Source organism: Peromyscus maniculatus, chromosome 23 (assembly GCF_049852395.1).
Source record: "Peromyscus maniculatus bairdii isolate BWxNUB_F1_BW_parent chromosome 23, HU_Pman_BW_mat_3.1, whole genome shotgun sequence".
Taxonomy (NCBI): domain Eukaryota; kingdom Metazoa; phylum Chordata; class Mammalia; order Rodentia; family Cricetidae; genus Peromyscus; species Peromyscus maniculatus.
Genome location: NC_134874.1, coordinates 15,939,594 through 15,955,732, shown reverse-complemented (window position 1 = coordinate 15,955,732; position 16,139 = coordinate 15,939,594). Strand labels below are relative to the sequence as shown.

General features: G+C 46.2%; 1 protein-coding gene across 18 annotated transcripts in view; it reads left to right on the top strand.

The window, feature by feature from the left end:
- Mphosph9 (M-phase phosphoprotein 9) overlaps positions 1-16,139 on the top strand; it is a 66,157-nt gene that overhangs the window by 36,836 nt on the left and 13,182 nt on the right. For all 18 annotated transcript variants that reach the window (XM_076560485.1, XM_076560491.1, XM_076560484.1 and 15 more), the window contains 3 exons: positions 1,237-1,338; positions 12,419-12,553; positions 14,209-14,384. In XM_076560485.1, the coding sequence (XP_076416600.1) occupies positions 1,237-1,338; positions 12,419-12,553; positions 14,209-14,384 (413 nt within the window). The remainder of the gene's footprint in view (positions 1-1,236; positions 1,339-12,418; positions 12,554-14,208; positions 14,385-16,139) is intronic.

Below are 16,139 nucleotides of genomic sequence, written 5' to 3'. Positions count from 1 at the left end.
GATCCATATTGCAAATGATTATAAATATCTAAATATTAGGGCTGGAGGGACGGCTCAGTGATGAGGAGCATACTCCACTCTCCCAGAGCACTGAGTTCTGTTCCCAGCACCCATGTCAGGTGCTCCCTCCCTTCGCCTCTCTGTACCCGCACCCATGAGCACATGCTTACATACAGACATGTACATGTACCCGTTATCAAAACTAAATCTTTAAAAAAGAATATCTAAATTGGTTTCCATGCATATCTTTAATAGTTGTGTTTGGATCAAATAATACTCAAGTTTAGAAATTGACTGCAATCTGAAGGATTTACACAGAGAAGAACAGCAGAATGTCTGGATTTGCTGCCTGCCGGACTCATTCACTCCTTCCATGTTGGAGGGATCACCTGTCATGTTAGAGCCGTTCTTTCTCAAGCTTGGTGGCAGTCCCTTTTCCCTCGGAGCCGTCTCGCTGGCCGCCACACACACCTTTCAAAGAAAGGAGAGGGGCAGATGGGCACTTGTGCACAAGCCTGATGACTTGAGTTCGATCCCCAGACCCCACAAGGTGGCAGGAGAGAACTGACTCCTGAGAGTTGGTCTCTGACTTCCACATACCCACAGTGGCTGGCTTATACTCACACACTCGAGTGCGCACACACTCGAGCACACACACGCACACACACGCACACACACTCGAGCACACACACACACACACACACACACACACACACACACTGAAAATGAATGAATCAGATTAATATTTTCTAAATTTAATTTCTGCCTGGCATGCTTCATGGACACCTGCTTCTTCTTTTTTTCTTTAGTTATAGTCTAGGAAATGCTGCTTTGCAAAGGCCAGTGTACTTGCTGTCCTGCTGATTTCCCTGTTCTCTTTTCCCCTTTTCCTTTCCTTTTAGCTTTTCAAAGTTTAGTGGTGCCATTTTACTATGAAGGAAGTTTCTGTTTTGTTTTGTTTGTTTGTTTTTTTGAGATAGGGTTTCTCTGTGTAGCTTTGGAGCCTGTCCTGGATCTCGCTCTATAGACCAGGCTGGCCTTGAACTCACAGAGATCCTCCTGCCTCTGCCTCCCGAGTGCTGGGATTAAAGGCGTGCGCCACCACTGCCTAGAAGGAAGTTTCTGGACAGCAGACTATCATTGCCTTCCTAGAGGGACGATTAAGTAGCATCTGTCAGTTGAGCTGTGTTTCCGCCTGTGGCAGTGTGTTTCATGAGTCTCACCACTTTTGACCAGGATGATCTCCAAACTGGAAGCTCAGGTGAAGCAAGTGGAGCACGAGAATATGCTGAGTCTTCGTCACAGCGCCAAAGCTCCCACGAGGCCATCGCAGGCCACGTAAGTCACTCCCAGGGTGTCCTTGCAGCCAGAAGTGGTGCATGCCTCCAGTGAGGCCCTCTGCTATTAGAAGCCAGGACTAAATAGCCTTATGGTCTTAGATGTGCATTAAAGTCACAGTGGCTGGATGTCATTCACATCCCTACTGGGAAGCAATTTTGAGGCTAAGAAAAGCACGGAGTCAGGTGGGCCTTGTGATGTTGATGCGTCCCCAGCACTCTCCGTGTGACCTAAGCACATCCTGACTTTTTCCATGTAAGCATCTGCTAAAGAAGATACATTCCTATTGTTTGTAATTATGTGTCTGTGCGGGTATGTGCACTTGCCTTCAGAGGCAGGTGACAGATCCCTGGAGCTGGAGTTCCTGGAAGCTGTGAGCCACCTGACTCGGGTCCTCAGCAAGGGCAGTGAGCACTCTTAACCTCTGAACCATCTCTCCAGCCCTAAGCAATTTTTAATTGAGATTGCTCTATTTCTATGTCTTTTCAAGAGTTTCTTCCTCATATTTGCCATCATTCTCCTGCTTGGTAAGATCTGGCTTTGCACTCCAGAGTCTTTGTGTCCTTTGTTCCTTTGCTGAGGTAAATGCCCATATGGACAACTGTGCCCTTAACCCTTTCTTCAGTGTGGGTGACAGCCAGGCATGGTGGCACACGCCTGTAACCTCAGCATTTAGAGACAGAAGCAGCTGGATCTCTATGAGTCTGAGGCTGACCTGGTCTACCTAGCAAGTTTCATGCCAGCCAGGGCTGCATAGAGAGACCGTGTCTCAGAAAAAGAAAAGGAAACAAAACACCGAGTGTGGGAAGCAGCCTTGATTTGTTTGATGGTTCCTGCTTCAGTCAGAACTGCAAAGGGGTGGAACTTGATTTTGGGACTGCCGCTCCAGTGACGGCTGCAGAGGGAGCGCAGCTCATTACCTGTGAGAACAAGGATACTGGACTGAGAGCGTTTTAAAGCCGTAGCACAAAACCCCACATGTTTTTCTTCTGTTGATGGAAAGACCTTTGAGGATGGATCTGATTAAGCTGTGGTTTTCTGTTTTAGTTCTTTCAGAATTAGCTTTACTGTAATCTTTTCAGTTTTGGGACAGCCTTACTATATGTAGCCCTGGTTGGCCCTACACTCACTTTGTAGCTCAGGCTGGCCTCATGCTTGCAGTGTTCACAATTCGGTTTTTAATTATGAGTTTTGTATAAAGTATATTAATAAGTAGATCATTATTTCATAATGATGTCTGTCAAAAGAAATTAAATTGTGATTCTAACCTTTCTAAGCTGTAATTGTCAAAACACTTTCTAGATCTTTGTTGAGTAATTATAATAGAAGATAATGGATTCTTGTATTTAAAAGAGTTAGGTCCTGGAGAGATGATGTAGTAATTAAGGGCACTCATGACTCTAGAGAACCCAAGTTCTTCTCAACATCCATGTTGGCGGGAAACAATTGCTTGTAACTCCGGCTTTGGAGCATAGGACACCCACTGTGAACTCTGTGGGAGTTGTATACACAAGCCTACACAGTCACACAGATACCTACAATTAAAAAATAAAAACAAAATGGTTTTTAAAATCTTTCTTAAAAAGTAGAGAAATATTAGGGCCTGTGATATGTCTCAGCAGGGAAAGACAGTTGCCACAGTGTGATATCCTGAGCTTGAACCCACATAGTGGAAGGAAAGACCCAACTCCTAAAGGTTGTTTTCTGACCTTCTGACCTCCACGTGTGAAGCCTGACATACATGTCTACCCACCCCACAATAAAAACATTGAAGAAGTCTGAAAAGAGGAAATCTAGCTGGATGTGGTGGTGTGTGCCCTTGCAGCCCCAGCTCCTGGGAGATGGACAAGGAAAGGTGGCCGTCCAGGGTCATCCTTGGCTACACAGTCTGATAGGATCCCACGTCTGGGCTGTGTGAGACCTTGTCTGAGACCAACAAAAACACAAACCAAAGCAAACAGTAGGAACCCAAGATAAAACTGAGAGTCTGGGAAGAAGCAAAAGGAGAGGCATCAGGTTGAGGGGTGGGCGTCCTTCTGTGGGTCGGGATGCAGGGTGCCAGGATTGTAAGAGCGATGCTCGTTCATATTGTCACAGGCGGAGTGTGTGTGACGTTCAGACCCCTTCCCACCAGAGAGCCCCTTACCCCTAGGCTTCCATAATCTCCCAAACAGTATCAGTGTCTCAGGAGCGGCTGTCGAAGCACATGAGTCTGTAGGGGATGTTGACAGTTACACCATGATACATGGCCCGGACAGTCACCAGGAAGTTACGCAGGTGAAATTGTGAAATTGTAGATTGTGGATTGATCGTGCATGACTTTCTAAGCCATAGTCAGACATTTGTATTTTACCCTTGAGAATCCTCTCAAAGATTTTCTTTTATTTTAGATTTTTTGGGACACTGTCTGTGTAGCCCTGGCTATCCTAGAACTTGCTATGTAGATCAGGCTGGCCTCAACCTGGTCCTCCTGCTTCTTTATCCTGAATGTTAGAATTAAAGTCATGTGCCATTGTGTCTGGCAAAGATTTTAAAGATCTATTTGTGTGTGTGTGTGTGTGTGTGTGTGTGTGTGTGTGTGTGTGTGTGTGTGTGGTGTCCATTTGCCATGGTATACTATACATGGAGGCTAGAGGATAACTTCCTGGAGTCAGTTCTGTGCTTCTACCTTTACATGGATTCCAGGGCTCAAACCTAGGCCATTAGTCTTTTGAGGTAAATACCTTATGCATCGAGCTGTCTCCCTGGCCCCTGAAGATTTTTGTATAAAAAACAATGCCATCTGACTTTCGCCCTTGTAAATTTCTTTCCGTTTCATTAAAGAGATGAAACATGAAAGCATGGAAACAATGACATGAGTTAGGCCATTTTAGTGTGAGGAGAGTGGGTTTCTGGATATCTGGTATCTGTAAGAAGGAGGCCAAGGAGGTAGCTCAGTGTACAAAGGTGCTTGCCACCAGGTCTCACATCCTCATGGTGGGAGAAGAGAGCCAGCTTCCAAAAGTTGTCCTCTCACTTCTGCACACACACTGGGGCACGTCTGTGCACACACAGAAGAAGTCAATGTAATAAGAATTTTTTAATTTTAAGAAAAAAGAATTTAAAAACACCAATGACAACCAATGTTGGAGAGGATGTGGAGCAAAGGGAACACTCCTCCACTGTTGGTGGGAATGTAAACTTGTACAACCACTGTGGAAATCAGTATGGCGGTTTCTCAGAAAAGTAGGAATCGAACTACCTCAAGACCCAGCCATCCCACTCTTGGGCATATACCCAAAGAATGCTGATACATACCATAAAGATACATGCTCAGCTATGTTCATAGCAGCACTATTTGTAATAGCCAGAACCTGGAAACAACCTAGATGCCCATCAACGGAAGAATGGATGGAAAAAATGTGGTACATATACACAATGGAGTACTACTCAGCAGAGAAAAACAATGAAAGCATGAAATTTGCAGGCAGATGGATGGAACTAGAAAAAATCATCCTGAGTGAGGTAACCCAAACCCAGAAAGACAGTTATGGTATGTACTCACTCATTGGTGGATTCTAGATATAAAATGAACAATCAGACCACAACCCATAGAACCATAGAGGATATATATATAGCATGGAGGTCCCTAGGATGACTGTGGCATATAATCAATTTCAGTTTTACTCAATTATTGAAAAAAAATAGCCAAATGAATGGAAACACATGAACTATGAACCAAAGGCTGAGGGGCTCCCAGCTGGATCAGGCCCTCTGAATAGGTGAGACAGTTGATTGGCTTGATCAGTTTGGGAGGCATCTAGGCAGTGGGACCAAGTCCTGTGCTCATTCCATGAGTTGGCTGTTTGAAACCAGGAACTTATGCAGGGACACTTGGCTTAGTCTGGGAGGAAGGGACTGGACCTCCCCGGACTGAGTCTACCAAGTTGATCACAGTCCTCGGGGGAGGACTTGTCCTGGAGGAGGTGGGAATGGAGGGTGGGCTGGGGGTAAGGGGAGGACGTGGGAGGGGGGAGAATAGGGGAACCCATGGCTGATATGTAGAACTGAATGGTATTGTAAAATAAAAAATATATATCACAAAAAAAAAAAAGAATGATCCAAAGGGATTAGTGCTAGACAGAGAGACAGAGACAGAGAAACAGAGAGACAAAGACAGAGAGGGGGGAGAGAGAGGGAGAGAGAGAGAGAGAGAGAGAGAGAGAGAGAGAGAGAGAGAGAGAGAGCGCATTTGGTTTGCAGGGATTCAAGAGAGGACATCCACATACAGCTTCTGCTTTGACTTTTGTTTGTGTTTGGAACCCTAATCAGGATATAGTTTCTCTACATTTCTTTGAAATGCCCCAGTATAACATACTCACTTTGGTTGAACACTTAGGTCTTAATGATATTTTTACTTTTCTCACTGAATCTCTCTTCTTAAAGGAGTCTCTAACTGCTACTTCTCTCCCTAAGATGTAGTGCAAATTCTAACTGGTCTCAATAATAAAATCCTGGAGTCAGATATAAGGGTAAATGCTGAAAGATCAGAGAGACAAAGGAGTAAGCCACAATTACTTCTTACCTCGCCACCTCCTCAGCCTGAAAGCGGCTGAGTTCCTGTCTCCTTTCACCTTATAATACACTGTCTCCACCATAATATTAAGTGTGCCTGGCTCTGTTTCTCTCTTAAACTGGATCAATCTCATGTAGCCCAGGGTAGCCTTGAATTCCTGATCTTGTGCTTCCTTCCCCGAGGTGCTGGGATTAAATATGTGTGCCACCACTGCCTGGCCTCTATGGCTAACTAGTGGCTTAGCTCAGCACTGTGATCTCCAGGAATGCTTTATTTGTTAGAGCACAAAATATCACCACCACAACTAGTCCAGGTTGGTGTCCTGAAAGGAGCATTTGTGTGGAAATGAGTGGGGGGAGGAGAAAGGGGATTTTGAAATTTTATCCCCTTTCTTATGGTTGATTTGAAGCAACACCAATAATTATTGGGATGACAAATGTGATTCTTTAAGAAATAACCACAGTAGATAGGCCAAAAAGCATCAGACATATAGACAGCAAGTAGCTAAGGCAGCTACAGAGACCAGCAAGGACAGAGTATACAAATGTCAGCAGATAGTGTGACAGAAAGACAAAGAAGAAAGAGGTTTGAGAGAGAAACTAAGAGAGTTAGAGAAACAACTATGGGCACACTAATGCAGGAACAATTAGTCCATACTGACATTTTTCAATTTATTACATTACAAAATCTGAGCTTATTTCTCAATTCACTCAATTATTCTCTAATTTTCATATGAAAGAACTTCTAGTGTTGAGGGTGTAATGATATGATAATTAATAAAGCATAGAGTCAAATGAAAAAAAAAAAAAAAAAGAAAAAGAAAAAAGAATTTGAAAGGTTATGGAGGTGGAATCCACAGAATGGTGTTGTATCTTGGCTGGAGAGGCAAGAGATCGAGAACACCAAAAGCTGCCATGTGCTGAACTGAGGAAGAGATCAGAGTGCCCGGCATGGGGATTTTTGCTTGGGACTCACACGGATTTGAAGCAGAAATCAAGTGGGCAATTGTAAACTTAGGCTTGCAGATCAAAACTTCTGGGTTGGAATTACAATGTTGGGGCCAGTTATTTGCCAGCGGGGCGTACAGCTCCAGAGTTGATAGGAATTGAGTGTCAGTGGGTGTGGGCACAGGACAGAGCGCTCGGGAACCCAGCTTCTGGTTGGGTAGAGGAGCTTGGCAAAGGAGCCTGTGAAGGAAGCAGCTGCTGGGAGTCAGGAGGGAACTGGAGGAGCCACTTAGTGTCGCTGAGACGTCGGGCAGGGCGGGGACTGAAAAGGCCGGTTGGGTCCGCAGGCTGGAGGCTGCTTTGACTCGAGTGTGGTAGTGGGAGAAGTGTCCGAGGTGGACTGAAGACAGCCCACACATCCAGCAGCTGGAAATGCGTATGTTGTGATCTGCTTACTCAGGGTGGCCACGTGGGAAAGGAAAGGCTTGGTAGCCTTTAGGCCAAAGCCAGGCTACGCCATCATTTTTTTGTGATGTGTGTGTCTGAGGAATTTTCAATGTTGGGATAGGGCTGGGGCCTGTGTGGCTCAGTTGATAAAGCACTTGCTTTACAAGTTCAAGGGCCCGAGTTCAAGCCCCAGAGCTCACATGAAAATGCTAGGTGTGGGGCTAGAGAGATGGCTGCTCTTCTGCTCTCGCAGAGAACCAGGACTTAATTTCAGCACCCACGTGATGGCTCAACTGTTCTAGGGGAGCTGACACTCTTCTCGTCTCCAAGGGCACCAGGTATGCACGCTGGCAGAACACTCATGCATAGAAACCAATAATACATTTTAAAACTGTCAGGTGGGATGCTGTCTCCTTTAATCCCGGGAAGTTGGCGAGAGGAGGATGTCTGGTCCTCACTGGCCTTCAGTCTAGCCTAATGGGTGAATTCCACGCAATGACAGGCCCTGTCTCCAAGGAGGTGAACATCCTTTTTGAGGATGACATCAGAGGTTGTCCTTCGGCATCCATGTGAACACACACACATGCATAAGAAATATTTGGGACTGCATGTGGTGGTGCACGCCTTTAATTCCAGTATTCAGAAGGCAGAGACTGGCAGATCTCTGAATTCAAGGCCAGCCTGATCTGTATCATGAGTCCAAGCCAGCCAGGGCTAAAGGGTTATATTTTGATGTTGATTTAAGGAAGAAAAAAAAAAAGCAAAGCAAATTGATTCATTTACATATCATAGTCCTGCTTTTGCATGACAACGAAATTAAGTAGTTGATGATGAATATTGTTTGTCCTGGAAAACCTAAAATAATATATTTTTTTATTCTTTTGCCTTTTGTAGAAAAAGGTATTACAACTGTCTCATCTGGACTATCAATTTGTATTAATTTTAAGAGTATAATCTAGAACAATACCAAACTGGTTGAGGGAGAAATAGAATACTTCTTTTTCTCTTCAAAGTGCTGGTGACTGGGGCTGGCGAGATGGCGCAGTGGGTAAAGGCCCTTGCCGCCAAGCCTGAAGTGAGTTCGAACCCCGGACCCACGTGGTGGAAGTAGAAAAGCGACTTCTGCAAGTTGTGCTCTGAGTTCCCAAGTGCTCCACGGCATGTTCATACCCCTCCCAGTACAGCGTAAATAAAGTCAATTTCTGAAAACAAAAGCCCCAAGCGTTCATTTGGGAAAAATAGTTTACTAGGGTCTTTGTCTGTCAAATGATCATTCCACATCATAAGATAACCACGTGTTCTTTTAAGTCTGTACCAAGTTAAGCTGAGGTGCTTTCCAGGTAAGCTGTAACTGTTTCTTCTGTTATTAGTAACCTGAAAATATTACAACATGATCGCTAAAGTGCTGGTGATGAGACCCAGGGCCTGGAACATGCTTGGTAAACAGTGTTACTAATGAGCTACATCTTTCTGACCCCCAATAGGAAATAACTAATACCAACTTCAGCATCTACAATAATAGTTCTGAATATCTCTTGGGATCTTATGAATGCAATCAAAGTCTTAAAATCGTGTGCGGAAATGTTAAGTACGAGTTGAGAATAATGGCGTCTGTGAGCAGGGAACCGTAGGGGTGACAAGGCTCAGCTGGGCTTTAATTGTGTTTGTAGTGAAAGTCTAAGGGTGTAGAACAGAGTGAAGACCATGCCCAGTATCAGTACACTGAGCATTACCTGTGTCTCTATCCATGCGTGACATCTTTAAAAGAAATTTGTGCATTTTTAAATTGTGTGTGTGTGTGTGTGTGTGAATATGCACTTGCCGCTGCTTCTGTGTGAAGCAGAGTTCCACCATGTGGTGCTGGGGGAGACTCAGGTCCAGGTCTCGGGGGTGGTGGCAAGCTCTCTCACCTACAGAACCTTCTCACTGGCTCTGTGTGTGTGTGTGTGTGTGTGTGTGTGTGTGTGTGTGTGTGTGTGTGTGTGTGATTTTTATTTTAATGAACAGGAAAAATAGAGGATGAATATTCAGAATACAAAGTTCTATCACAACTCAGTAAGGAAGAGAGGATTTCCTCCACAGAAAAATGGTAAAGGGATGAGAAGCCGCACAGAAAAAGGAAGAAAACAGCCAGTAGCAATGAAAAGATGCTCATTGTCCTAAGAAATCAGGAAACTGCCAATTCAGAGAATAGCATGTGCTGTTCCCGTCATCGGACAGGCCAGACTTAGTTTGTTCCAGAGTTTGGCAAAGGTGAAGAAAAGAACTCAGACCCCAGGACGACCAAAGGTGATGGGTGCACCCCACATCTCATGCTTGTGTTTTTAGAAATGTAGGTCACTTCTTCCCCGGGTTAATTGTAGCACTGTTGAAACAGCATCTACCACCAGGAGACAAAATCAGACTGGAGAAGTGACTGACAGCTCTGCACGCAGACATGAATAAATCATCAGCACACTGCTGCGGAGAAGACGTATTGAAGGGTGTGGATAGCATGCCCTTGTTTAACAAACGCAACTATACATGTGTATACAATGTTATGTCTCACAATTAAAAACAAATATGGCCAAGATCTAAGCATCTGTTAAAACGGAGAGTAGGTAGGTGGGTGCTTGTTGTATTCTCTGTAATTTTCTAAGAATGTTGGAAATGTTTCTTAATTCAGGAATTGAGGGAAAGGGCCTGGGGTGTTGCTGTAGTAGAGAGTCTGTTTAGCTGTGCCCGAGGCCCTGGGGCAGGCCCGGCTCTCGAGAGAGAGAGGACTCCTAGAGGGGTGGGTATGGGAAGAGCAGAGAGGAAGGCAGTGCGTTCTCTTAGGGGCTTTGCTTTCTCTCTGAAGGTGGACCTGAGGTTATCCACCGACGGAAGCCACCATGAAGGGCTCTTCCAGAAGCAGAGCTTGCTGGTCAAGGGGAGGGCATGTCCACTGAGGATGGGGTGCGAGGTAGCACAGTGAGGTGGTGTTTGCCAGCCAAGCTCAGCCCTGGGAGTGTGGACAGAAAGTCAGGTCGCTGTTGTTAGTCAAGCTGCGGGTTTCGGTGCTGGTCAGCTGTGAGAGTTGGAGTCAGGGCTATGAGCAGTTAAGGTGGTGGCCGCACATGCCAGAGTGGACAGAGGAACTAGTGAAGCTCGGATTGATTGGTGAATGGGGTCGTGCCGCTGGCTGGGTGCTGGGATGATGTTTGGCAGCAACAGGAACAGAGAGGTGGGGGAGGTATTGGGGTGTGAGTTTCCGGAGAGCTGTGACCTCTGATTATGACGGAGTCTGGCCATATCCTTTGAGGTAGATGACTGAGGAGACCGAGTCTTTGGGTCTAGAGGTCAAGGATCGCTCTTGAAGGTGCCTGGTGTGGTGGCGACAGCAGAGCTGGAGATGAGCTAGGTTCGTGCTGGTTAATTTTGTACTCTTGCAATCGGGAACCTCAGCTGAAAAGAATACCTCTATTAGATTGGCCTCTACGCAAGCCTGTAGGGCGTTTTCTGATTGATGTTCCTGTGGGAGGGCCCAGCCTACTGTGGGCAGTGCCCTCTCTGGGCAGGTGGACCTGCTGTTTCAGAGCTGGCTGAACTTGAGCCTGGCGAGCAAGCCAGGAAGCATCATTCCTCCGTGATCTCGCCTCCGTTTCCAGCCTCCAGGTCACTGCTAGTTCCAGACCAGACTGGCCTGGAACTCGGAGACCTGGCTCCTCTGCCTCCTGAATGCTGGAGTTGAAGGCATAGGCCACCACACCCTGCACTGGTTCCAAGTCTACTATAGGGCAGGCTTCCACTAGATGGTAACCTTGGCAAGCTGGATTTTTAATTATTATGGTTCACATTTATTTATTTATTTATTGAGTAGATGATGTGAACCTTGGAGAAGTTAGGTTTTAAAAAAATATCAGCCCAGGTGGTGGTGGTGCACGCCTTTATAAAATTCCAGCACTTGGGAGGCAGAGGCAGATGGATCTCTGTGAGTTCGAGGCCAGCCTGGTCTACAGAGTGAGATCCAGGACAGGCACCAAAACTACACAGAGAAACCCTGTCTCGAAAAACAAGCAAAAATGATCATTTGCATTTTATTTATTTATCATCACATGCGTTTGTGTGCATGTGTATGAAGGTCAGAAAACAACTTGCAAGGGTCTGTTCACCCTTGTGTGTGGGTCCTGGGGCTGGAACTCCATGTACAGATATGGAGGAAGTGATAGTCTAAACACTACCACTGTTAGTCGCCACCCCGAGGAGCTGGATAGGAGCAGGAGACTTGTGACTGCTGCCTGGAGAATGCAGTAGTGTTTGTAGGGAATGGGAAAGCAGCTGTGTGCTATCTCCTTATTCTGAGCCAGTGTAGACAGAAGGGGAATGGGTGTGCTAGGATGCAGATAAGTGGGCTGTGTAGAGCCGGGAGTACCTGACTCTTCTGTATGTTAGAGTAATGTTCAAAATTCAGTTGACTCTTAAAACCTTAAAATAGGTGGGTAGTGGCGCATGCCTTCAATCCCAGCACTCCGGAGGCAGAGGAAGGTGGATCTCTGTGAGTTCGAGGCCAGTCTGGGCTACAGAGTGAGTTCCAGGACATGCACCAAAACTACACAGAGAAACTCTGTCTTGAAAAACCAACGAAGCAAAACAAAACCTTTAAGATACTGCGAGGCGTGGTGGCGCACGTCTTTAATCCCAGCACTTGGGAGGCAGAGGCAGGCAAATCTTTGTGAGTTCAAGGCCAGTCTGGTCTACAAAGTGAGTTCCAGGACAGCAAGAAACCTTTAAAATAAAATTCATTTTTTAAATATAGGTTGTCCATATGTGGTTTCTAAGTCACCGTGCAAATATTTAAGTCAAACTTGGAAATGGGTTGTTCTGACATAGACCTTCCAAGTTGAAGTGCAAGAGGCTAGAAAGATGGCTCTGTGGTTAAGAGCACTGCTTGCTCCTCCAGAAGACCCGAGTTCAATTCCCAGCACCTGTATGGTGGCGCGTAGTTATCTGTAACTCCACTCCTAGGGCATCCGATGCCCTCTGCTGGCTTTGTTGGGTACCACACGTACATGGACAAAGCACCCCCCCTCCCCCCATGTTTTACAGACATACATTTTCTTTAAATTGAAGTGCAAACTGTGATGCCATGGAATGCTTCTTATCTCTACAGCACACTAGCGACCTCAGATGTGAGTAGGAGGAAGTGGCTGATTCCCGGAGCAGAGTACTCCATTTTTACTGGGCAGCCTCTGGACACCGGGGACAGGAAGACAGATAACCAGCTGGAGGAAACCCGTGTTCCTGGGTGAGATAACTGCTGAGGCCGGTTGAGGAGTGCTTTCTTAGAACTGCAGCTGTCTCCTCTAGAGGAACTCCTCACAAGTTGGGCTGAGAAGGGGGTTGGGAAGGACCAGAAACAGTGTTTGTTTTGGGGTTTCTGCCTTCTCTTTGAAGTCGGACCTGAGCTTTTTCTTGGATTGTGAAAGTCGGCATGGGGGGACTGGAGGAGAGTGGACAGGGTGTGAATCAACTGTCTTTCAGAAGTGGGGTTTGCTCATTGTGGAAAGGGGGTATCCACTCAAGACAGTGTTGATGAGGAGATGCAGCTAGGTAACTGTCTTCCCACAGAGCTCAGCCGTGAGTGTGGACAGGACACTGTGGTCAAACTCCTGATCCTCTGCTTTTCACCCCTTGTGCTGGGATTCTAGGCAGGCACCGTTACATCCAGCTCATTAATTTTTTACTGTCTTAACTTCGAGCCTGGTTTATGCGTTTGCTTGTTTCCTTCCTTCCCTTCCCCTTTCCCCTTCCTCCTTCCTCCTTCCTCCTTCCTCCTTCCTCCTTCCCCCTTCCCTTCCCTTCCTTCTCCTCCTCTTCCTCTTCCTCTTCCTTTTCCTTTCCTCTCTTCCTTTTTTGCTTGTATAGAAAGCAAAGTAGGTCCAGCAGTGGATCCATCTCCCCAGGCCTGAGAGGCTAATGCTTTTAGGATGTTTTACCTTCATAGACTCTGCAGTGCTTCCCTGCCTATGCTCAGGGCCACAGTGCAAGCTTGTTAGGATGGTAGGATGATCCTCGCACTGTTGGCATAGCCCGAGCAAGCTCAGTCATGTACTCTGGATACCATACAGATAGAAACTTCTGCATGTGCTAGGATGTTTAAAGATTAAGAAGCACTGGCTTCCTATGTGCAGGCTGAGTCGAGTATTTGCATTATAGCCTACATAATGGAGACTAGTTGTCAACTCTCCAGTTATTCCCCTGACTGTCCTAGTAAACTTAGCATGGTTTGCTAATAACGAATTAACATAGACTCAAGACTTCCAAACATTTATGGATTTCTCCAGTCCAAGTGCCAGCATGGCGGAGGGCTTGGAGAGAACCCTCTCCCTGGCTGTGCTTCACATGGCCTGCTCTTGTTTTGTTTTTCGAGACAGGGTTCTTCTGTGTAGTTTTGGTGCCTGTCCTGGATGTCTCTTTGTAGACCCAGGCTGGCCTCGAACTCACAGAGATCCGCCTGGCTCTGCCTCCCGAGTGCTGGGATTAAAGGCGTGCGCCACCACTGCCCAGCCTGGCCTGCTTTTGATGTGCACCAGACAGAGTGCTCTTCCATTTTCTTCTTTCTCTCTTGTTTTATATATATTCTTTTCTTTTCTTTTTTGGAAGCACCTTTCGCTGTGTGTCCCAGGCTGACCTGGAAATCTTGGCCATCCTCCTGCTTCAGCCTCCTGAATGCTGGGGTTGCAGGCTTGTGTGTACCTTAGGCCTGTCTTCCTCCCTCTCATAAGGCCCTTCAAGCCCATTGGGGGCTCCTCTCTCATGACCTGTCTAATCTTCATTTCTCTTTAAAGGCCCCCAACTCTTAAGTACTCCAGCTAAGGGTGGGCTGTTGTCTGTACCTCATGGGACAGGGGCATGCAAACACGCAGCCCGCAGCAGTTACAATTGCAGCCACTGTTTTAGGTACCGCTCTCCGCCAGAAAAGGACTCTTCGCTTGGACGGCCACCAGCAAGCTTATTGATTACAAAGCAGAGGGGCACTCCAGACACACCAATCATGAAAGCGTTAAAGGAACTCGATGAAGAGAGGGTATTTAAGAATTGGGGGACACAGACAGAGAAAGAGGACACCTCCAGTAGTAAGTACGCTTTTTAATTTAAGGTTTACTGATTTTCTTTTGCATCCATGAGTGTTTTGCCTGCGGGTAGGAATATGCACCACATGGGAACCTGGTGCTCGTGAAGGAGCCGGGGTTATGAATGGTTGTGAGCTGCTGTGTGGGTGCGGAGAGCTGAACCCAGGCCCTGGGCAAGAGCAATCAGTACTCTTAACTGATGAGCCAGCCTTCTGACCCCCTTATATAAGTAGTATTTTATTCCTCATTTGATGTTGAAAGAGGTGTCTGCCCTTTTCCTTAATTTTTGTTGTTGTTGTTCATTTATTTGTTTTGTTTTACGAGACACGGTTTCTCTGTGTAGCCTTGGCTGTCCTGGAACTCACTCTGCAAACCAAGCTGGCCTCGAACTCACAGAGATCCACCTGCCTCTGCCTCCCGAGTGCTGGGTTAAAGGTGTGTGCCACCACCACCCAGCCCCTTTTCCTTAATTTATGTTATAGTCATTAAAATTAAATTTTCAGCCAGACATGGAAGTGTATGTCTTTAATCCCAGCACTTTCAAGACAGAGGCAGGAGCTTGAGGCTAGCCTGGTCTACATAGTGTGTTCTATGCCTGTCAGAGCTCCGTAGTAAGAACCCCCCTGAAAAAATAAAATAAGATGAAATTCTCAGATAATGAAATGAAGTCTTGATTTCTGATACTGCTCCATCTCATTTCATAGATAACTGACCCTTAATACTGATTTATCTTGGTCCTGGCATAGCATGCATCTTTCATACGAAGCCAACTGCATATTGTGTTCTGATTATTTAGAAGGCCTGTACTGAGATGGCTCAGTGGCTAACTGCACTTGTTCTTACAGAGGGTATGGCTTCAGTTCCCAGCATCTACATGGTAGCTTACAACTGTCTGTTAACTCCAGTCCCAGGGGATCTCATGCCTCTAGCCTCTGTAGGCACTGCAGTCATGTGCACATACCCACATGCAGATACACATACTTCCATATAATTAAAAATAATAAAGGAAAAAGGTCCGTATATGAGCTGGGCCGTGCAAGTGTATAATCCATATAATCCCACTTCTATGTGCTAAGGTGAGGGTTTGAAATCACAGGCTGCCTGGGCTGTGGAGTGGATTTGTCTACATCTCTGTCTTACTGGCACGTGTTGGAAAATTGTGGCAGTCATTTGGTATTCGTAAAATGAGAAGTAAGATGGGCAGGGGGTACATGTCTATTGTCCCAGCACTCGGAGGCTGAAGCAACAGAATCCAGAGTGTCCAAAAATATAGAAAACCAAAAATTGTCCCTATGTTCCTTCTTTTTCCTGGTTACTGAGCATCTATAGCGAGGAAGATGAATATCTTTCAAGGTGTGCTTTCCCCCAAGTCTAGGTACTTGTCTCTGTCTCCGCCCTCCATTCCTGTCTCTCCACCCAACATCTCTTTCTCTTTGCCCTCCATCCCTCTCTTTTTGAGACAAGATCTCACATAGCCCAGGCTAGCCTGCAACTCACTATGTTGCGAGGGTGATCTTGATGTCTGGTCTCCTGCCTCCACTCCCCAGTGCTGGGCTGACAGGTGTTCACCACCATGCCTCCATTGCTCCATTGCTCCTTCTACTTCCTGCCATGCTTACTTCTCAGACCTGCCAGGCACACCCTCAGATCTGTGGCGCTGCATCCCACAGCAGCGTCTCCTAGTAAATAAATTAGTAACCTGCTTCCTAAAAATAAACCCTCTGTGAGCACTCACCTTGAATGGCAGTTGCAACAGGA